At 39.4% G+C, this 21,823-nt stretch overlaps 5 protein-coding genes across 6 annotated transcripts in view; 2 read left to right on the top strand and 3 right to left on the bottom strand.

Moving 5' to 3' along the window:
- Nucleotides 1-142: 142 nt before the first annotated feature.
- On the bottom strand, nucleotides 143-1,401 carry LOC133844502 (serine protease grass-like). Its single transcript, XM_062278525.1, has 5 exons — nucleotides 1,299-1,401; nucleotides 1,039-1,228; nucleotides 932-974; nucleotides 680-873; nucleotides 143-616 (listed from the first exon to the last, which is right to left on the bottom strand). The coding sequence occupies exons 1-5, from the start codon at nucleotides 1,359-1,361 to the stop codon at nucleotides 222-224; spliced, it is 885 nt and encodes a 294-aa protein (XP_062134509.1). The 5' UTR covers nucleotides 1,362-1,401; the 3' UTR covers nucleotides 143-221.
- Nucleotides 1,402-4,857: 3,456 nt separating this feature from the next.
- LOC133844558 (putative uncharacterized protein DDB_G0277255) lies at nucleotides 4,858-9,812 on the top strand. Its single transcript, XM_062278614.1, has 3 exons — nucleotides 4,858-5,894; nucleotides 8,235-8,878; nucleotides 8,933-9,812. The coding sequence occupies exons 1-3, from the start codon at nucleotides 5,401-5,403 to the stop codon at nucleotides 9,541-9,543; spliced, it is 1,749 nt and encodes a 582-aa protein (XP_062134598.1). The 5' UTR covers nucleotides 4,858-5,400; the 3' UTR covers nucleotides 9,544-9,812.
- A 724-nt stretch (nucleotides 9,813-10,536) lies between these two features.
- LOC133844563 (CD63 antigen) lies at nucleotides 10,537-14,637 on the bottom strand. The gene is made up of 3 exons (XM_062278619.1): nucleotides 14,132-14,637; nucleotides 11,392-11,580; nucleotides 10,537-11,334 (listed from the first exon to the last, which is right to left on the bottom strand). Exons 1-3 carry the CDS (start codon nucleotides 14,204-14,206, stop codon nucleotides 10,870-10,872), a joined length of 729 nt encoding a protein of 242 aa, XP_062134603.1. The 5' UTR covers nucleotides 14,207-14,637; the 3' UTR covers nucleotides 10,537-10,869.
- A 1,241-nt stretch (nucleotides 14,638-15,878) lies between these two features.
- Nucleotides 15,879-20,957, bottom strand: LOC133844561 (extracellular superoxide dismutase [Cu-Zn]). Of its 2 annotated transcripts, XM_062278617.1 has the most exons (6): nucleotides 20,816-20,957; nucleotides 18,047-18,115; nucleotides 17,525-17,981; nucleotides 17,435-17,456; nucleotides 16,300-16,575; nucleotides 16,081-16,187 (listed from the first exon to the last, which is right to left on the bottom strand). In XM_062278617.1, the coding sequence occupies exons 2-5, from the start codon at nucleotides 18,107-18,109 to the stop codon at nucleotides 16,302-16,304; spliced, it is 816 nt and encodes a 271-aa protein (XP_062134601.1). In that variant the 5' UTR covers nucleotides 18,110-18,115; nucleotides 20,816-20,957; the 3' UTR covers nucleotides 16,081-16,187; nucleotides 16,300-16,301. The 2 variants fall into 2 exon arrangements, with proteins under 2 accessions (XP_062134602.1, XP_062134601.1); XM_062278618.1 differs by lacking the exon at nucleotides 16,300-16,575 and having other exon boundaries at nucleotides 15,879-16,187; nucleotides 20,816-20,956.
- A 634-nt stretch (nucleotides 20,958-21,591) lies between these two features.
- LOC133844556 (SET and MYND domain-containing protein 4) overlaps nucleotides 21,592-21,823 on the top strand; it is a 29,656-nt gene continuing 29,424 nt past the window's right edge. The window contains exon 1 of the mRNA XM_062278612.1: nucleotides 21,592-21,816. The gene's annotated coding sequence lies outside the window, so the exon portion shown is untranslated. The remainder of the gene's footprint in view (nucleotides 21,817-21,823) is intronic.

The following is a 21,823-nucleotide window of genomic DNA, read 5'->3' as shown; positions in this document are numbered from 1 at the left end:
TATCGATTATTTTGTTGCGCGCATTTATTTAAAATCAATATCGCTTAATATTTATTTAAGAAGACTTTTTGATGTGGGCGTAATTTTTAAATACAATACCTAAAAAAAATGAAATTCAATAAGAAGATAGAGTATACTTGACTTTTCCTTTGACTTTTACATGCATTCATTTATTAAAAGTTAGCAAATTAAAAGTTATTGAATATGAGCAAATTAAAAAGTTAAGAATTTGTGCCCAAAATATTCGTTATCCAAGGTATAAAGCTAGCGACCTTTGTATATACGCCTGGATAACCGCTACCACACTCAAATGCACCATAGCTAACAATTCCAAATTGTACAAAACGCTGAGCGCACAGATACTCGGCCGGATACGACAACGGGCCACCAGAGTCTCCCCTGCACGAATCTCTGGCAACATCGCCCACACACAGTTGCGATTGCGCAATTTCCCTGCGAAAAGATTGTTGACAAGTTCGAGGATTTCTCAGTTTGATGTGTGCCTCCCTTAGCACATCGGACAGTGTTTGATTCTCAGTCTTGCCCCAGCCGGTAACCAAGAAGTCCTCATTCACATTTACATCCGTTGTGGGCAAGCAAATGGGTCGAATGGTTCCTTTCAAAAGAATGCAAATTAATTCTAGTGGTATTTATTACTTTTAGTAATTGAAATACTTACGACTGAAAACCACAGCTCGCGATAGTTTAATTAGTGCAATGTCATTGTGGCCATTTGAACGCGCATAATTCTCATGCTTGAAGATTTTCTCCACCTCGATGTCCTCAACGGGAGGTGCGCACTTCTCTTTTCTGCCAATATTTCTGCAATCGGGTTCTGTTGACAGCTGATGTTCTCCCAATCGCACTGATACACTATAAATATGCGCATCAATTAATCTGTCCACTATAATCTAAATCGATCTGAACTTACAGCTGAAATCTTGAGACACAATGTGCAGCAGTGAGCACAAAACCTGTTTTTAAATTATGGAAGCGAATTATTCTGCTTAGTATCTGATATTCTATATATTCACTTACGTTCATTTATTAAAGTGCCACCGCAGCCATATTCCTGCTCTCTGCCATTGCTGAGCAGCAACAGAGCCATCCATGGCCTTGAGCCCAACCTCACCTCGTGACCATTCACAACTTTGAGACGCGAGAATGTGCCACAGTTTTGCTCCTCCAACAGACGTCGCCCATTTTCATTGAGCTCTTGGGCCAAACTCTATAGAAGAATCATACTTTATTATAATGACATATAATATATGCATTATTCCCACTATTGATTTGCTTACGCTTTGCCAACAGAATATTGCGCATACGATCAGTAAACCGGAGCGTCGCAGCATCGTGTTCATCGTAATCTCAGAAAACAACTGTTTCCAATTTTACTCCAACATTTAGCTTCAGGCCTCATATTGAGCTTATCAACTGTGTGGGTCACATGTACTTTTTTTTTATTAAATGTGTATTAATCATAGATCAGAGTGTAAGAGATTAAAATTGATGAGTAGAATAAGAATTACCTACATTCTGTTTAATCTTGGATTGTAAGACGATTAGGAGAAGAGCAAGCTCGTTAATTATTGTTTATGCGTTTTTAGACCCTTCACATTTTAAAGAGTTTTTAAGTTTGTGACAATTGCAAAGTTCTAAGACAAAACTTTGCTCTACTAAGAATTGTTGTGTAAAATGTGCGCAATTTTTCACATGAAAATCTTAATGTTAGAAAGCGCATCTTGAGAAATCAAATCAAGAACAAGAGGAAAAAATCTTATAGATCTAAGGCCACAAATCGTATCTTATAGATAAAAAACGTATGACAGTATATTTATTATTCTTTTCATTTATTATTATTTTACTAATTTATTATGTAATTAGCACATTCTGTTGTAATATTCAGATGTACTTGTAATGTTGATCACGAAATACTTTTCATCGAATTGCGCAGTATTTAGAATCCAGGACATTCTATTCTCTTAGATTCAATGAAGAGTGGTTTGCCACAGTTCGACTAACTGAGCTATGGACGAGAACACTAAAATGTAGATAAGAACTATAGGATGGATTCGCGAATTTTATAACCAAAATCTAGTATTTAAAGTTTTATTTACACACACGAACGTTCTTAGTTTAGTATTTTGCTCCAAAAGTGGGTTTGTCTTAAAAATTGGTCTTTTTCAGTGTATTTATTTTTTGCAGAGTAAAAAACCATATATTTTTTTTTTTTAATTTTCCTTTAATATATTAAGTAGACTAATAAAATGTGAAAATGGGTTTTATATCGTACAGTTGACTATAACTTTCTTTTTTTAAGTGTATAATTCATATATATACTACATAATTGGTAAAAGCAGTCAAGTGTCTGTAAATATTATAATTGATGATTTATTTTATCTAGGGTATCTAGGTATGATAGGGTATCTTGCAGTCGTCCCTCTGGCGCAGCTGCGATTGGAGTCGTTAATTGAAATAGTTTTGGATATCGGCTAAGCAAATAAATGTCAGTGGTGCCTGTTGGTACCGCTTCGTACGAGTATTTTGACACCGCCTGACAAATATGAATTTATTTGGCTCGTTTCGATTATTTTCTATTATAATTGTTTCAAAGGCAGTGAGAGAGCCAGGAAGATTGCCAAAAGAGAAAAAGTAAAAAGCGAACTTGAATTTTTTATGGTTGGCAAAAATCGCCGTCAAACTCGTCTTGGTTTGGAAGTTTGGGAAGTTTTTCTCCAATTCGAATTCGGTTTTCCGCCTTTGGGCAACCAATAAATATCGACTGCGCCTGTGATTAATGTTTGGCATTCGAGCAGAGTTTTGTTTTAAGTGCCATTCATTCGCAATGAATTCGCTGACATTGTGCGACACACTCAGAAGCATTCATTCGGAATGTGAGTGTATCGAGGGATTATAGTATGAATGGCATATGACCCTGAAAATGGGCTTGATTTGCTTCTTGATGCCATTTGCTGCTTTTTGTTATTGTTGTTTGTTTCATTGCCTGTTGTTGTTGTTGTTGTTGTTTTGGTTGTTGTTGTTGCTTCTGTTTCATTTGGTTCGTGGGGCAGTTATGTTCGTTACTTTTTGATTGCCGACGCGCACGAAACTTTTATACAACTTTGCATGTCTTTGATGAATTTGAAATTGTCACAAATGTGAAAGTTTTTCACTTGCCAGCTATCTGCTCCTCCTGCACTCCCCCTCTCACTCATCCCCTCCCACACACACCTCTTCAGGCAAATTTGCATCTAACATTTTGTGCCTGTTGTTGACATTGAGCGACTTGTACGCGACTTCACGCATTCATTGCTGCTTCAGCCATTCATATTCATTCATTCATCTGCCTTCTGCCTATTGTTGTGCATTATTCGCAAGGATTTGCATAAGGATTACTCCATTACTCCATCCCGCCCATTTTCCCTCTCCTCTCTGTGCCGCTGCATGTTGTAATCGTTGTAGACCATTTGGCAAGGCATTTGATTACATTCCAAGTGGGAGTCTTTAAACGCTGGGCGCCAGTGTTTTTTTTTTTGCCAGCGCGTCGCCTCGCCTCGAAATGAAAACAAAAGTTCGTGCGAGTTCATTGAGTTGGCAAAAAGTTGCCAGTCAGCGAAACCTATCACACACACACACATACACATACACGCACACGCACACATACAAACACTAACAAACGCATACACAAGCCTTCCGGCGAGGGCAGTTTAATCAATAAGTGGCTAGTGACGGATTTGAAATACCAATGCAATGCAAACTTTTCGTATGTCCGAATTGAATGCAAGATTCTTCTGTTAAAATGTGTAAAATATGTAATACATATTATATATGTAATATGGCATAATTTAGTTGTTAATGTATAGTAATTTATCTTTCTAAATAAGAAAACTATTTAAGATGCACTTCTGAGGGAGTATGACATTGGGTAACGCATGTAATTTTGATGTATATTTGTTATTTCATATTTTATTTTCAATGATTGGTATACGATTCAGATGCCATTCTTATCGAGGAATAGCATATTTAAGATACAATTAAAAATTATTGTAAATTCTGTTTATATCCGCTATCCAAAGGGTTGCGATCAGATCAAAATTGTAAAAGTTATTTCAAAAAATTTTGTTATTGGTAAAAAAAACGGCTGCTTCATTCGGATCTTAGTTAAATGTACTTATGTTATATTAATACACCAAATATAACCATTGGTATTTTTTAACAATAAGACCATAAGATTCTGCTTTGATAGTAAATAATGGGTTGCCCACACATGTGCAGAATCAACCACAGCTTTTTAACTTGCTTTAATTTTAGTCTTGCAGCCATGTAATTTAATAAATAATGAATAATATAAGGCAAGGAAATACAAAATAATCCAATGTTGATATACTTTTTTTTAATAATTTTTTTTTTAAGTAGATTTAAGTTTTAATGAATCCGTTTGAATTGCAGTAAACTAAGATTTAGAGTAAGAAAGTGAAGAAATTGAAGAAATACAATGATCGTTGCTTTATTTCTGAGACCTGTCGATCGACCCTCGTTCGTTGGCAGCACGTGTGCGCGGCCGGCGGAAATGGGACAAACAACTCACGCAGGAGTCAAGCCGAGCGACAGCCGAGCTGAGCATAACAGTCGCTGCAACGATGGCGATGGCGATGGCACCGGCTCCAATCCAGGCGAGACGCGAGGGGCAGGAGTTGCTCAAGAGTGTTGGATGGGGGGCTGAAGAGGGGGCGTTGGCAACGCTATGTTGTTGTTCGATTCGATTGGATTCGGTTTGTTTTGTTTGCCTGGCTGCCTGCTCGCTCGCTTGTTTGTTGGTAACATAACGAAGCTGCTCCTCCGCCAGCGCCAGCGGCAACGACAACGACAAAGGCAGCGATTGCTTCATTCACAAATCGCAGTTAGCGCGCGGCAGGCAAGCACTGTGGACGTGGATGTGGACGTGGAAGTTGCAAGCCACCACCCGACGGAGCCGTAATCGTGCCCCATCTGCGGCGCATCCTGTACACTCGCATTCGCATTCGCTGCTCGCTTCAAGTGAAAGTTCGCCAGGATTTCAAGTGGCAGTCGCGTTTCCCTTGCTTGCCACAAGGCAACGCGGTTCGTGACTGCAGCCGGTTTTGATTTCGGTATTTGTGGATTGGATTCGTTTTAGTGTTTTTGTCTCGGTTTGTTGACAAAGTTATTGCTTTGGCTTAATGACTTCGTAATTGATTTGCATTCGATTTCGCGTTGTGGTTGCGGCAATTTATTGCCAGTTGAAAGCGTCATTCGAACTCGTAGTCGGCTTTCAGTCATCGCCGCCATCGCTAATCAAACGTCGAACTGCCAACACCAAATACCAGATACCAAATACCAAATACCAAATCCAGACTACCAAATAACATTTCGATCGCAGCCATGTCGCTGTCAGTGGCTAGCCGCCGTCGCTGCCAGACAACCACGACGACGACAAATCCATCAACAACCACTTCGACGCCGTCGTCGTCGTCGTCATCGTCATCGTTGCATCCTGTGCGCAAACAGCACTCGCTGATTGAGCCGCCCAGCCACGCCCACTCGCACGGCGTCGCCAGATATTCCGCCCAGCAGCGTGGCTACTTGTCTCGCGGCCTATCCGTCGGCCGCTCCATCGAGAGTATTCGCCAGAAGCTGTATCCCTCCAGCTCCCTGGCAGCTGCTCCTCCAGTCGCCCACTTGGGTCGTCAGTCTTCGCTGGCCGGCGAGGGAAGATTGGCGCCCACGCACACTGAGTTAAGCCTGCGCCTAAGGGAGTCCAGCCTGGTGGCCTGGTCATCGCAGTCGTCACTCCTCAAGGCGTCACTTGCAACAGACAACGCGCAGGCAACGCGACTGCAGGCTGAACAGAAGGAGGCTCAGGCAAAGGCCGAGAGGTGAGTAGAATTGCAACGAGGAGATCAATATGAATAGGGATTCGATGATAAGTCAGTTTTTTATACCCAGAAGTAACTGCGATGTCACATATCCTTAGGTTGGTAGGGAAGGGTGCAAAGTAGATTCTATAGCTCGAAGTTGTCTTTCCGTCTTGTCGTTCTGAAAGTCATTATTACTACAATTTAAAGTAATACACAGAAAAAAGATCTTTGATAAGATGAAGTACTTATTTCAAATATGATTTTAGTTTGGATGTTGTAAGTATCCATTTATGATTGATGAAGTTATTAATATAAACTTGTTTGACAAAATCTTTGAATCAATCAACAATCCTATACAATTGAAGTCTAGATGTAGCGCGGTGGAAGCTCAGAGATTATAATTTTGCAATGTTCATTTAGCACATAAGTTTAAATGAGTTTCCGATGGAATTTTTCATACAACATTTTTGTAATTTCGGGATAGAAAATTTCACATATTTTCATGCTTGGGTGTCGGATGGAAGTTGGCAATTTCCGGTAATCTGTTAAAACAATCAAGTTATTTAGTTTTTCGACTAAATTTCAGTTTTTAGAGACCCTAGTTAGACCTTTCACATTCCCTTCTTAGTAAAATAACTTAACTGTACATATCTGAAGTAATTTCACAGAAAGATAAAAAAGTGCTAAAATCAAGAATCTTGAATCAAGAAGGTTTATTCTTAAATGAAGTTCGAAGTTCTACCAAAAAATTAAGATTGTTTAATTTTGAAATTCAATATTTTGAAGAATGAAAAAAAACTTAAAATTGAAGAAGGCAATATCTTATATCAAGATCAAATCAATCTTACTGAGCTAATGTCAACAACACCAGAAAAAGAATTCCAACATTTCAAGAAACAAAAAAAATTTTTTTTTTTTTAATTTCAAAAAGCATTTAAATCCTGATTTGTATTAGATTACAAATTAAACATTTTTGAAGCAAGATTTTAATCTTTAAATAAGATGTTTTTAATCTTTAAGTGCAAATGTAGTATAGAAATATTAATTGAAGATTTTGTAACCTAAAAATCTTATTTCAAGATTGTTTTTTTAGGATCGAAAAAAAATCTTAATTCAAGATTTGCAATTTAATTTCAATCTAGATTTTTTCCCTCTGTGTTGCCAAAGAAAGGTCATTCATCATCTCGTTTTTGTTAAGTTTCAAGATTAATTAATAAAGATTAAGGCTCCTTAATAATAATATGGAATAGATGTTTACCTTTTTACTATTTGATAAAAATATGTGACTCGTGAAATTTGTTCAAAATATTTATTCTATTTTATTTTGAAATTTTAATTCAGGCATTATTTGTTTATTTAAAAGACTATTTTTGAAATAGATCAAGGAATTCATATTTTGTCTTTAGATTTTTCGTTGTAAGTCATAATGTTGGTAAAGGAACTTCACTGTGTTTAGCATAATCAAGAAAATGTCGATATTTCGATTGACCTTGGGAAGTTATTTTTGGGGGAGGGATTCATATGCGTATATGCGTATATACATATAACTTATGGCTTTATGCGGCATATGAATATGCAAATGATATGAGCTGAATTGGCTTCTAATAGTGGCAGTTCCATTTCCTCCTCCTCTTTCTCTTCCTCCACTTCCGCTTCCACCTCCACCGCCTATCTCCATTTATGATGCCCCAAATGACACTTTCGATACTTTGAGCAATTTGCATGCTTGACACCGACATCAAAGTTCGCCCAGGCAGTGCATATGATTAGAGGCAGGCGAGCACACGCCTCCACTCCAGAGCCAGAGTCGAAGCATAAACGTAACTTAACCCAGACTAAGTGGAAGTCAGGTGAAGTCAACTCACTTGAGTCGCTGCCGCTAGAGCGAACTGTAGCGAACACTTCGAACGGAACTGGTTCATTGAACTTTGGCCCAAACTTTGGCAAGATTCACTTTCGCACTGAAGGACTTTGGCAGTGCACACATTTTGGGCGCCAATTGTAAATGTAATTGACATGGTTTCGTTTTTCCAAAACACAAACAGAGACAGACAGATAGTGATACGAGTGTGAGAGTGAGAGAGAGAGGGCAGATTGCCGCCTTCGCATTTGCACGAATTAATTTCTATTTTTGGGGTCGTCATGTTGCATGCGGCCAATTTGGATTTGGATTTGAAATCGAGCACAGCATAAATTGCAAACTAATGCCAAATAATTTGATTTAAATTTAGCAGTAGGTCACTCGGTCAACTACTCAGTAAGTCAGTCATTCAGTCAGTCAATCACTCAGTTAGTCAGTCAGTCAGTCAGCTAGGAAGTCAGTCACGCTGTCTCAATTGCATTTCTCGTCTTTCGCAGCGCCAAGGCGGATAAGAATCGCATCAATTTAAACATTGTGCTCGCCCAGACGATACGTGCCACCAACGAGCGGGAACACGACCACGAACACGACCAGGATCACGACCACGACCACGACCAGGAGCAGGAACAGGAGCAGCCAGCACTTATCCAACCGGCTGTCCTTGCCAGTAGCGAGGAGAGCGTCTCGTCTGCCTTGACAGTTCAACGGCGACCGCCTTTGGTGCGTGCTATGTCCGCTCCGGTGCGTCTCGACGAGAGCAGCAAGAGTGTCATTGGTGGGGCCAACAAGCGCAACCAGCAGAAGCTGCGACGTCGCAAGATCTTCACGCGTGCCGCTTCCTCGGTGGCTGTGCCACCCGATGCCAGCCCCTTGCTGAGCTCCGATGTCGTCTCCAACGTTAACGTCAACGTCTCGAACAACAACAACAACAAGAAGCAGTTGAGTCGGGCTCGCAGTGTGATTGCACCGGATGTGATTACGCTGGTGTCACTGCTGAGCTCTGAGGGCAGCGACTCGGAGCGGGAGGAGAGCTCCTCCACCTCAGCGTCCACTTCGACGGGCAACGAGAAATCCTCGCCGCCAACAGCGCAACGCAGTCCGCAGCGTCGTGCGCCGCTGCTGCGCAAAACGGGCAAATCGGGTAGGTGAAGTCGAAAGTTCGGTTCGATTACAATTTGACTAACTATTTTTGCAGTCTCGTTTCAAGACAGCTATCCGCCCACCTTTCAACTGGCCTCCAAGGAGTATTCGCACATGATACGACGCGGTTCCATAGCTCCACTCGCCGCCCGAATTCGCGCCAATCGTCCGCCAACGGCACCGCCCGTCTCCATCTTCCTCAGCGACCCATCGGGCAAGCCAATGGAATCGCGCCAACGTCCGGTGGATGCGGACGTAGGCAGTCTGCCTGCGGATGAGGCCAAGAAGGAGAACAACGCAGCCAATTGTAATGTGCAACAACAGCAGCAGCAACAGCAGCAGTCACAGCAACAGCAACGTGAGTCGCAGCAGGATTACAACTTCCCCTTGTACGTGTGCAGCATCAAGGAGCGCGAGTGCTGGAAGCTGCACCAGAAGATGTCCGCCAAGGGTGTCAGCGTCAGCTATGAGACCGTCTTGCGTGGCATGTTGACACCCACGGAGTTCCGGCACTTTCAAAAGCAGCGCGAGCACGAGGAGGCCAAGGCCCAGGAGGCCGCCGAAGCCGAGGCGGAAGCTGCAGCTGCGGCGGAGAAGGATAACGTCAAGAAGCCGCCGGCCACGGCCATTGAGCGTCTCTCCGAGTCCTTGCTGCAAGGCAAGTGAGCTGACCAACTTCGACATCGTCAGTTGTGAGGACCAAGTTATGCATTTGCCCCTGGCCCAAGTCAAAAAATGGAATCCTTTCATGTCCGTAGTGCGCACTCGTTAAACTGCATCGCACCCAGAGCTAAGGCACAACGTCAGATCGCATCCTTCGTAATCGTAGTCGTAGTCGTAGTCGTAGCTGAACTATCCTAGTGGCTTAAGGACGTTGTGCTGCCAATCGCAACCGAACCTTAGCTGACAACTAAATAAACTGTAGACACAAAGAAACCCAATTCGATTCGAGCGATTAAATTGTTTATTTGTTGAAGCAAAAAAACGACGACAGAATGTGGTAAGTTATGGACTAGGGACAGCAAGCTTAGAGCTTGGTTCGGAACAGGAAAAATATTCTCTAAAATCGCCTTCAACATGAATGATTTGTTGCGTTTTTTTTTTTTACTTTTAAATATGAGGATCACCCACGTTATGAAAATTGAAAGAAGGCAGCTGAAATACCCGGTTGTAACATTAGTAGGGAACTGATTATTGAATAACCTTGTCGGTTTGTAATGATATTTTCAAGATATTTTTCGACTAGAGAGATCTTTCGATGTACACAATTTAAAAAGGGATAGTAACTATTTATTTTATAGAGGTAAAAGAATAAACAAGCTTATTGATTATTTTACCTTAATGAGTGCCGAGTATAAACACTGGCCAAAGCTATTTGGAAGTCAAAACTACAATCCTTGAGGCATATAAACAATTTGTAGAATTCTTTTGGTATACTCTAATAACTAAGAACGAAAAAGTATGGGATAAAACAATCAAATTCTATTGGGAACACCTTAAGACCTTCCAAATTATTCCACTCTATGATTGGGGGGTTCAAATATTGAGCAAAGTTACCTCCTAATTTCGAAATGAGTAAACGCGACTTTGTTAATCTAGTACCTCATTTAATGGAGGCGGAAGGAATAGTTAACCCTCTAAGACCCATAATATAATTTGTATTATCTAAAAAGAGAGAGTCAAAAAGAATGATATTCGTCAGTTGGCAATAAACATATTGATATTTGATTATTGCCAACTAACAACTGCAATTCAAATGACTTAATACTAATTATGTAAATAGTGTCTCTAGGCACTCTTTGGTTTTTGAATAAGCAACACCTTAAGATCTTCGAAAATATTCTAAGTATTGAGTGCGGGTATAAAAATCGTCTGAAGACATTTCAAAATAAGCATGAGTAATCCTCGTTTATATTCAATGAATGTGCGAATTGGGCGGGAATCAACTTGTCATTCTAAGTACGAAACATTAGCTAATTAATGAGATGCTGATTAGTTTGCTTGACTTCTGATGGCGCTTGCCAGGTAGCAGGCAAGGACAATGCCCAGGATCTGTATGAAGGCGATGCCAATGCCGACCCCAATCAGAATGACGGCATTCTTATCGATGCGCTCCTTCAGCTTGCCCACACAGCCTTCCTGAAAGAACCTGTCCTTGCCCAGAGCCGGCGAATCGAAGCAATTTCCAACGGCGGTATCCACAAACTCAGGCTGACAACAGCTCGCCGGCAGCGTCTTGTTCAGGCTGATAGCTTTCCAATCGGCGGGAGTGTCGACGCCACAACACATGAGTTTGCGCTGCACATTGTCCCAGGCAACGTTGTCCTCGTGGTTGGAGCGCTTGATTGATTCCATCAGTGAGTTCTTCAGCATGCCCTCGAGATCACTTTTGAAGACGCAAGCCGCAATGCCCACGGCCAGCTCAATGATGAAGATCATGGCAAGCAGCACGGCATACTGAGAAGAAATGGTGCTAAGAGATGGTGGCTTCAAAGATATGAAGGGATTACTTACGGTCAACAGCAGAGTGGGAGACTCCTTGATGGCGCCAAAGCAGCCCAGCGATGCGATGAGAAAGATGATCAGCCCCGTAACTATCAGGACAATCGGCGGTGCCAGGACGCGACCCTCCACAAAGTGATTAAATTCATTGACATCGGCCAAAACAATTGCCCCAGCGACAAGAATGCCAAGACCCGAAAGCTGCAATGCAATTGAAGCATAATTAAACAGAACACAGCCATCGATTGTTGCCTTTAAACAGACACAATTACCCGAACATGGCCCCTACTAACTAATCCATAACGCAATTTGTTTAATGACCCTTCCAATCAAACCAACGCAAGTCGTATACGAGTGCTTGTTTTTGTAGTTGTGTTTGCATTACGAACTCTAATTGCCTGATATAGCATCGGCCACTGCCTCAACCTAAGCCACGGACGTTGGCCAAGTCAATGGCATTTCCAATTCGTCATGAACGTAGTTGTTTTTGCTTCGTTGCTGGCCAAAGCGGGCGACAAATTTATCATGATTGTGTGGAAAAATGTGTTGCCTACTTTCGTGCGCGCAAAATAAAAGTTGAGTATTCACAGCCCACGAATCAACTATAGGCTTTATTCACATACTCTACTCGTAATCAAAGATATTGCTTAATGTGCTATATTACATTAAAGCATAAGTCATTCCTTTTTACTTTTAAAGCATATATAAAGGCATATATATATATATATATATATATATATATATATATATATATATATATATGGAGACATTCCAACGCATTTAAATTTAAAAAAAAAAAAACATAAAAAGAAAACTTGTATATTTTTGACTGAACTAATGCCCTTTTCATTGGTGCTAAGATTGATTTTGGGTAATTTACCAATTGCAAAATAATTGCAAAATTCAAGTGATTTGCACGGAACACGAAACAGAAATGTTTTGTGAGGTCAACCAAGTCCAAGTCCAAGGAACTTTTAGCGAATCGAATTAATGCCTCTAAAGAATGATTATGATTTGTTTAATGATGACTATGTTAGCATTAAATAAAATTCAATTTCACTTAGATTTCTTATGTTATTGATTGTAAATTATTTATAAATTTGTAATTATAAATTTGTAAAAGTGTGAAGCTTATCGGGCAAGGTATTAAATGGAGAGGATAAACAGTAAGAAATCTTATTACAAAAATTTTATAAAACAATATAGGATTATCAAAACTAAATTGCGCAAATCTAATCGTATGTAGACCAGATAGATAAACTCCGAGTCAAACTAGAGACGCTGTCCTGCGATTTTGTTTTTTTTTTTCATTTTCTAATGCTTATTCACAAGAATATGGATTGGTATAAACGTCTAATATATCTCTGCATACAAACAAATAAAAATTTATTTACATTATTTGTTTTTGTGTTGATTGAATTTTGCAGAAATGTCCATATATAGTTTATACGTTAGTATACATACATATATTTCTTTCTTTTTTATAGTTAACTTTTGCATTTTTATTTATTTTGGGTAGTAAAATTGCAATAAAACAGTTAAGTTTTACTCTTTTATAGGGAATAAATTAAAGTGCTGCCTACTTTCGTGCGCATTGAGTAATTGCAAACTACGCTTCATTCCTAACCCTATCTAAGTCAACTTGACTATTTCCTGTTGCCAAGGGATTCTTGTAGTTTCTCTTAAATTTTTAAGAAACTGTCATTTACAACTTTAATAAAATTTATATGAAAGATACTATGAATTGTTATAAAATGTTAGCAAATTTACAAATACAAGTCACATTATATCATGAATCCTTCTTAAGGACCTTGCTCCTATATAACGCGTAATCAAAATGTGACGAGCTGACTTGTAATCGCTGAAAATAGTTTAAGTCTTAAGTTTCATTAAGACTTTAACTATTTTTAGCGATTACAAGTTTCTTAATGGATTCGCATGTGAAATAGGTTTTATTGCTAACATTGGCTATTTACATTACTGGTCAATGCGAAGGGCAAAATAAATGCGATAATCCTTTTTAAACGACCTGATTACACGTATTGCGATACACAGCTAGAGTCATTCGTATTATTATTGACGTTGTTGTCGTTGTTGCAGTGCACTGCATTCTGTTGGTCAATGCAAAGGACGAAGCTTTGTGGCATTGAAAAATTACATTGCATACTTTTGAGCGCACACATGAAATGCAGACAACCAGAAGCCATTGAATACAATTTGTAGTAATTTGATTTAATCACTCTTTAAAGAGCACCTAATTGCATGTTGTTAAATTGCTTTACAAGACACTTAATTCACAAGCACGCAAATTATTTTCCATGGCTAGAGACTGTTAATAGCGTAACAATAGCCAAGGGAACAATTCAGTATTTAATATGAATTACATTTTGTGGATAAACTTAAAAGCTAAATAGTTAAGTTTTCAATAATAATATGCTAATAATTATAATTTGTATTATTTATTAATTTTGTGGCGTATTCAAAATGACAAACGAAAGCTCAAAATTAGTTCTGCCTCATCGCTTCAATGAGAATAATTAAAATAATCCTGTTATTGTAATCTTAATTTTTTAATTCTTTTTAATATATTTCACATAAAGATTGCTGTAAATTACGATGACAAAGTATAACTTTAAAGATCTACGTTTTTGCCTCAGTGGGAATAGTTAAAATAATCTTGTTATTTTTGTATTATTTGTTTAATTCTTTCTTAATATATTAAGAAATTATTTACTTCGAATCTATTACTCACCGCAAATAGAACATTAAACGCAAATAACACGTATTTAATTAAACTCGGTCCGCAGGAACGCATTTTGATTTTCATTTACTTAGTTGCTTGATTAGATTAAAAATAAACTTGCAACGGTCGACTTCAAAAAGTCAGAGAGGGAGCCGAAGTATTCCAAATTTAGAAGTGCTCTAAGATGGCAAACTTATGATAAGTATGCTATGATATTTCTGATTTTATTCGTTTGCGCGCGCGTCTTTTCGAATTGACGTTGGGATTGTAACTGACCGGTAGTTGGCTTCGGTGCTGGCCAAGATAATGATGGTGTTGGCAACCAAGTCTGGCTAGTGTTGTGGCCACTGGCTGTTTGGTAACCAGCGGGACTAACGTCAGACCCCAAGCCACCGTTGGTCATTTGCAATGGGTAACTAGTAACTGGTAACTGGCTAAAGTAAAAGTGAGTGAAAGTCTTTCCGAGGAAAGCGAAGCCCGCCTGACGCCCGTTCATCGAGCCTATTTGGGCCATGCGATTAGGGGCTGGTCGATGAAATCGTGGGGAACCTACCTGTTATTGTGGCCCGGGCTTTTATGCTTTGTAACCCATTTCGTTGATTTACACATCGTGCAGCTCCACTGCGTGCTTGGAGCGGACGAAGATGATGAGGAGGGGCTGCTCCCTCCAACACAAAAAGAGAAACTGAAACAGAAACAGCAAGGCAACAACTTTGACCAGCAGCACCTGAGCAAAGTTCCCAGACATTACCTTAGGCTTTCTGGGTCGTCTGCGGCTTCCGTTCAGCGGTGGTAAATGTGGGTAACAAGTCATTGCACTCATTAGCCGGACTCTTTTTCTTTTTCGTAGTCAGGCCGCAACAATAGTCAGGTGTGTGAGAGGCAGAGTCCTCGAGTACAAACAATATTAACCCAAGTGTTTGCCTTTAAAGTTCAGCTTCTTGACACCGCGACTTGCACACGAGGGTTGCATATAAATTAAGGATGAGGTAGTCTTTTGATGAGATGATTTCAGAAAGACATTATTGAAACAATTATATTAGTTCAACAATGTTCCTTTTTATACTCTCTGAATTCATCTGAAAAGACTTATACATAATTTGGAACAGCCAAGAATACATTGCTTTATTTTCCTGGAAGTAATTTTAGCATTTTCCAAAAATTACCATAATAAATGGGTCATTTGTTATACGTATAATATACGATATGTAACTGGGTTTTATTACTAAACGATCGACCCCCGGAGTGCGGCAGCCATCGCTGGGTTCACGTCATAACACTAAATAAATTGCGTGCCTTCGAGTGAATAACGGCGAAAGTTATAAATGCTATTCATGAAATAAATGCCAGACTGTGCGAATAATTAAAGAACTCGGTAAATGCGCGCTTGAAATTGAAAGTTGGCACCTAGAGGCATGCAAAAACTTTACTCCACATTGCCAAACTCTGTCATCATCCTGATTCGGAACGGGGCGTGTGCGTGGGTGGACGGGTTGAAGGGGGGTGGATGGGTTGATTTTAATGTTGCGTGTCGCGCGTTCTGTTTGTATTTCTTCGAGACATCCGTAGAAATGTCCAACTGTGCATGCCAATTTAGTTGGGTCATTCTAGGACCTACATAAGACCCTTCTCTGGGCGCCTATCAGGTCGCGGAAATCTCGACGACTGTTGCTGCGGAATTTGGCGAGTTTTCTTTTTTATTTTTCGAGGCGTAACCAGAATTGCCAAAATGAAGTGGATCGATTATACATAATATATATATGTATGTGCGGTAAGTACATAACAATTTCGATTTTATTCTCAATGAAAAATTCAGGCAATTTACAAGCAGTTTAGTAGATATGAAATGTACAGAGGAGGGAGATGTAAGTATTAGGATTAGGATAAGTACGATGTGGAATGGAATACGAGTATATCATATGTTTAATAATACTTCTTCACATGCAGTTCCCCCTCTCAAAGACCGTGCGAAAGGATCAGACCCACTACGACCGTAACAATTGCCATAGATTGACGCAGTGCTCCAGCACCGCCATCACGGCAGGGCCATTCCTCCAGATCAGAGCTGCAAGTAGAGTTGGGGAGTTAGCAAGAGAGCAGCAGGGACAACGCAGAGCAGGAGACGGAGTATACAGAGAACACACAGAGAGAGAGCGAAGCATACTTAAACACTTAACATTTAAAAATAATACGGATATGCATATGGATAAGGATGATGACGGAGCAGTGGATATATAACATGATCGTGCGGCTGATCGTGGGGCACATAGAATGTGGGTTGATTTGCGGTGCGTCGACGACTTGAGTGCAATGCTGATGTTTGTTGTTGTTGCTGTTGTGCTACTTGTTGTTGTTGTTGTGGTTCTGGATTTTCTGGTTGTTCTTGTAGTTGTTCTGGATGTTGTGGAGGTGTCGTTGTTGTGGTTGTGGGCTGTTCGTATGAGGGAAATGCGCTGCAAGAACAAAAGCAGGCCCAGCAGAAAGTGGCGAGAAGTGAGAGAGCAAGTGGATGTTGTGGTTTGGATGTTAGCTTAGCAGTTGCAATGCAAATGTTTGATGTGGATTGTAAGTTAGCCAGCCAGCCGAATGAGACGTGCGTGAGTTCAGGTGGATGATGTGGATTGTGGAATGAACTATGCTAGCAGCAGTTGCAATGCAAATGGTTGATGTGGATTGTAAGTTAGCCAGCCAGCCGAATAAGACGTGCGTGGGTTCAGGTGGATGATGTGGATTGTGGAGTGAACTGTGCTAGGCTGGTCACAAGTTAAACAAACACAATTATTGGAATTGGAATGCTATTCATTGGACATTGGCCTGGCCAGGCTGTTAATGACGTTAGTGGCAATACAAAAATCATATTGTCATTTGTACCTACCCTTCAAGCAGAAACTTATCAATAGTGGTTTACTTAGGCCTACAATAATATTAATGACTGTCTAAAAAAACAATTTCACACACCTACACATATCTAAATTGTGAGACGAGTGTGTGACAAGTAAGCAGGGTAAGGGTACACACATACAAATACATTAAATACAAATTGTGTGTGAATGTGTAAGACATGTTGTGAATGTGAGGCAAAAGGGAATACGTAGTACGAGTAAGTATGCTGATGCGTGCTTAGAACAGTTTCGGTTACATTTACAGTTAGCAATATGCAGACATAGGGAGAGAGAGAGAGAGAGAGCGCGCGTGAGTGTGAGCTTAGAGAACAGTTATTTATTAGCTGACACAAATGAGAGAAGTTACTTAGCAAATATAAAAAAAGAGAGATTGTAATTGTTTTCAGTTGTTTGCTTTTGGACTTCTTACTTAATTCCAATAACGCCACACGCTGCAAAGAGAATATTCGTGTGAGTATTTCCAGCTGTAAGTGTTTCACTCCCATTTCGTTTCACTTACCAATACGACCGCCCGCATTTCCTGTCTTCTTCGAGTCGGTGTGGTTGCCCTGGCCCAGATCATCCTCGAGCTCGTGAAGAACCACGCTACGTCCGATAATTGTGCGCTTGCCATTCAGACTGATCACGGCATCGGAGTAGGTGATGTCAATGATGCCAGTGGAGTTGACCTCAATGTTGCCCAGATCACCGACATGACGAACCTCGTGATGGGGTGCACCATGATCGACCTTGTCAGGATTATAGTGACCGCCCAGGCTGGTGCAGCCGTTGGACAAATCTCCCTTCTCGTGAATGTGGAAACCATGCTTGCCCTCCTTCACGTTCTCTAGCTGGATGCGCACATGCACGCTCTGTCCACAGTCGTTCTGAATGAAGGTGACATTGCCCTTCACCTGGGTGTTATCAGCTTGCACGGGTCCAGTCAATGTGGCAATTGCCTCCATAGGCGTACTCCGCTGTAGATACAAAGCGCACTGATTAATACTAACTCCAAGAAGTCTATGAACTTAAGGGAACTTACCGTTTGAGCGGCAGCACTGAGCGTGGCACAAAGGGCCAAAGTTATGGTGAGAAGGCGCAACATGTTGAGCTGCAAGAAAAACGGGGTTAAGATTAGCACGTGCATTGTGATATTTCGAATAGAATACCTATTTATCCCAACGTGCAAAACATGCACAAAATATATTCATACAATGCGAGCCAGTTACGTCAGAAGCTTCGCTTGACACCTCCAGTTTAAGCTGCGTCCCATTCCCCACCAACGTCGCAAGTATCTACCTTTAGTTGCCCCAGTGATCGAGACCTTTTATCCAATTTAGAAACAAGCGCACTTTCATTTGTCGCACACACGAGCTGACTGGGTTACCCAGCTAATGAACTATACCCAGGTCAGAGATGATCTATTGTAATACTTAAAGGGGCTATCACTTTTAAAGAATAACATATTATAGTTAATAAAAAGTTAGGGAGCACAGGGAACACGTGAACATTTATTCAAGTTTTAATAAAAATTACTTCATTACTGAAAGTTTTTAATTTTATAAGAAATAATAAATTACAACAAAATATGTAATATAATATATGAGTTTATTAAAAAATGAAACTTATTAAATAAATGAGTAATTTATACGTTATCAATTACTCATCTAATTAATTAGTTTAATTTTTAAATAAACTTATACATATATTGTATTACTTTTTTTTGTATATTTCCAATATTCGCCAATGTTACTCAGAAGTTATTATGCCCGTGGAGTTTGGTTTTACAAATAAATTATTGTCATAAATTCTTTGCTTAATACGTTATTTAATTCTACACATCTCTAAAAATTGAATAGCTTGCAAAAAAAATATTTTTGTTTACTTTTTTTTTGTAGTGTGTGCGGAATTGAAGCGCCTAACCTCAATTTATGAAACGATTTGTGGGTCATGCACATTGCTTTTGCATATATGTACATATTATACAAATTTGATGTATTTATATATATACTTGTCCCTCTTCACTTATATATAGTATTCTTTGTAAAAGCAAATGAAAACAGCCTTTTTTACAGGGTTAAGTGCGAATGGCCTACAAGTCACTCGCAGTCAGTTGCCGTTGCCGTTGCCGGTTACGTGAAGGCCAATCAACAATCTCTTTTTTTTGTAGTGTACGCACTTTTTCAATGAATTTATATTTATGAGTGAGCATAATAAATACGAGTATTTGGAGCTATGAGTAGTTTATGACATGGTCGGGAGATAAAACGTTTCTATGTTTCTATGTGTTCTTAATACCCAACATGACATAATTTGTGTTAATTTCGATAAGCATCTTCAAGCACACGGGGACATTTGTCTGACTAACTTTTCATCTTTCAGTCCTTCGATAAGAAATATAATATAAAAATTTTCCATTTTAAAATATAATCTATGAATCATCTATTTATTTTAATATATGACGGGAATAAGACCCGTTAGTGAACCGTTATATTAATTATTTGATTTGAATACCTGTGAAAAAGCAGGTCCAGACTAATCAGCCGCTTTATTACTTGCCTTCCGTATCGTAAAATTGGCAATATTAAAAGTAGAACAGTAAACATGAAAGTTCAATTGCCTGGGCATGCTGCCAAAAACCGTATCTGTATCTCAAAGTGAGAATGCGATATTATTCGTTAACAGTCGGCACGTAAATCAATGGACTTATGGATTAGATAAGGCAGGTAAGACGCTCAATTATTGTACTCCAAGTATAATTCTCAGCCCCTAATGACTGAGTACAACTCACTCAAAGCAGTCAACCCCTCATTAAATATGTATCAAAAGGTCTCGTCGGTCTGACAACGTTGATTGATGGGAAAATGATTAACTGCATGCCAAATTCGTAGTTCAGCACATTGAGTTACTACTGTAATTCTAATCATATGGTTTGCGCTGACTTGCTAGCTGCCTAATCAGTGAAGACTCGACTATTTGACGTCTTAAAATTGTGGTATTAATAGTCAAAACAGAATTTTGAAATATCTCATAATTGTTCAAGTCATTGCCTGTTGCAATATCAAGTTCAAGATTATTCTCATTAATGACGAGTAACAAAACAAGTGTTTATACTTAAATATTGCGGATGACCCTGGAGTTCATATGCTAATTGAGTCAGGAAACGGGTACTCACAAACATTATCTGATATTTAGTATAATATGTAGATAATACAATAGATATGCTTTGTGGTCATTATATTCCAGAAATTAGCAAACAATAATAAAGTGATGATTTTGCGATAATTGCTGAAAATGGCAAATGTGAAGTCTGTCGCAGGGACGGACAGATAAGCGGGGAACTATGGAATCTGTGATACATATCAAACTGTAAACACTTGTAGTTGATATTTTTCGAATTTTTGTATACAAGGCAAGGGAGCGAAGCAGAGGCCAAAGCAACAGCCGCTTGCACTATTGACTGCCTACTGCCTGATACATTTTGGTTCTTTTTGGGATCCATATATGGATTGGAATAACTGGTTAGAGTGACCCACGCGAGGACAAGACGATGTGCGTCAAGAAGGAAGGTTTTTTGTGCGGTTGAAAACAGGTTTATTTTAATTGTTTCAATCAAACAAAAACAAAAAAGAAAACACCCAAATTCTTAACCAGTTTTACTTGTGTTATTATTTTTGAAGACAAGATGGAGTAAATTCTTTTGCGCATTATTCACAAAATTTCTCAGCATTTACATGTGTAGGATGTACTCGCATTTCATTGAAATTTATTCAGTGTCGAGTTTCGACAATTGTTTATGATGTGCACTTACCTAGTTAGCAACTGTTTGTCTTGTTGTTTTTGTATTTCGTATTTATTAATTAATTGCACACGAGTACTCAACGTTCCAATTCCGATGCACCGTACCGTTTGCTTGGAGACCTGCGACGAAACTGTTTTCAGCTTTGCCATTGCGACCGCAAATCGACTAAGTACCTGTGCCTCTGCCAGCGTCGACGTCGGCGTCGTGGGTGGCAAGGCACGAACAACGATCGTGTTCTCTCTTTCTCTTTCCTCACACTCTGTTTATCTACCGTTCATGCTCACGATTGAGCTCACGCTCACGCTCAGATTCCTTCTCTCCTACACACTTGTCTCTTTTGCAATTCATCTAGAGGCTTGGCTCTTTAGGGTGCCCAAATTTTGTTTAACTTACCATCCATAAAATCTGACTGTTGGCCAAAGTGCATCTAACGATAACAGATATGTTTTGCCTCTTTTTTAAAGTTATTCAATAAACTCAGCGATTGCATACGCTAAATTTAAATATGCCAAGTAAGTATTCATCTAACAACCGCTAAACACGACAACGTGAGTTTTATTTAAATAATTATCGTAAATAGCTTATGAATGAAGCTTATGATCGTGCCTGTGTGAAATTCCTGCGGTTGGATAAACGGAAAGTTAAGTAAAGCTTAGGAGCGTTCATTGGTTTCTAAGGTTTAAATTTGTTAAGATTTTGAAAACTATAATAGAATTACAAACCTGTATACTGTATACTTACATTATATACTTACTATGATATTACTCCTATGAATTTGAATCGCTTGGAAAAAACTTTCAATTGGTACAATTATTTTAAATTGTTTAGCAAAATAAAACACGTAAATAAGTTTCAGTTCAAGTTGATTGAAAATATTCAGTGTATTTACATTATAAAATTGTGCTAATAGATGCTACATACATTCAATCTGGCTCGATTTGCGCGAGCTTTTGAAATGATTAAGCTGAATCAATTTACTCGTAATAGCCAAGCCCTACTTTATAAATGTGGTAAGTA

This window comes from Drosophila sulfurigaster, chromosome 3 (assembly GCF_023558435.1).
Source record: "Drosophila sulfurigaster albostrigata strain 15112-1811.04 chromosome 3, ASM2355843v2, whole genome shotgun sequence".
In the NCBI taxonomy this organism is placed as follows: Eukaryota; Metazoa; Arthropoda; class Insecta; order Diptera; family Drosophilidae; genus Drosophila; species Drosophila sulfurigaster.
Note: the sequence above shows the minus strand (reverse complement) of the source record. Positions and strands in the feature narration are given on the sequence as shown.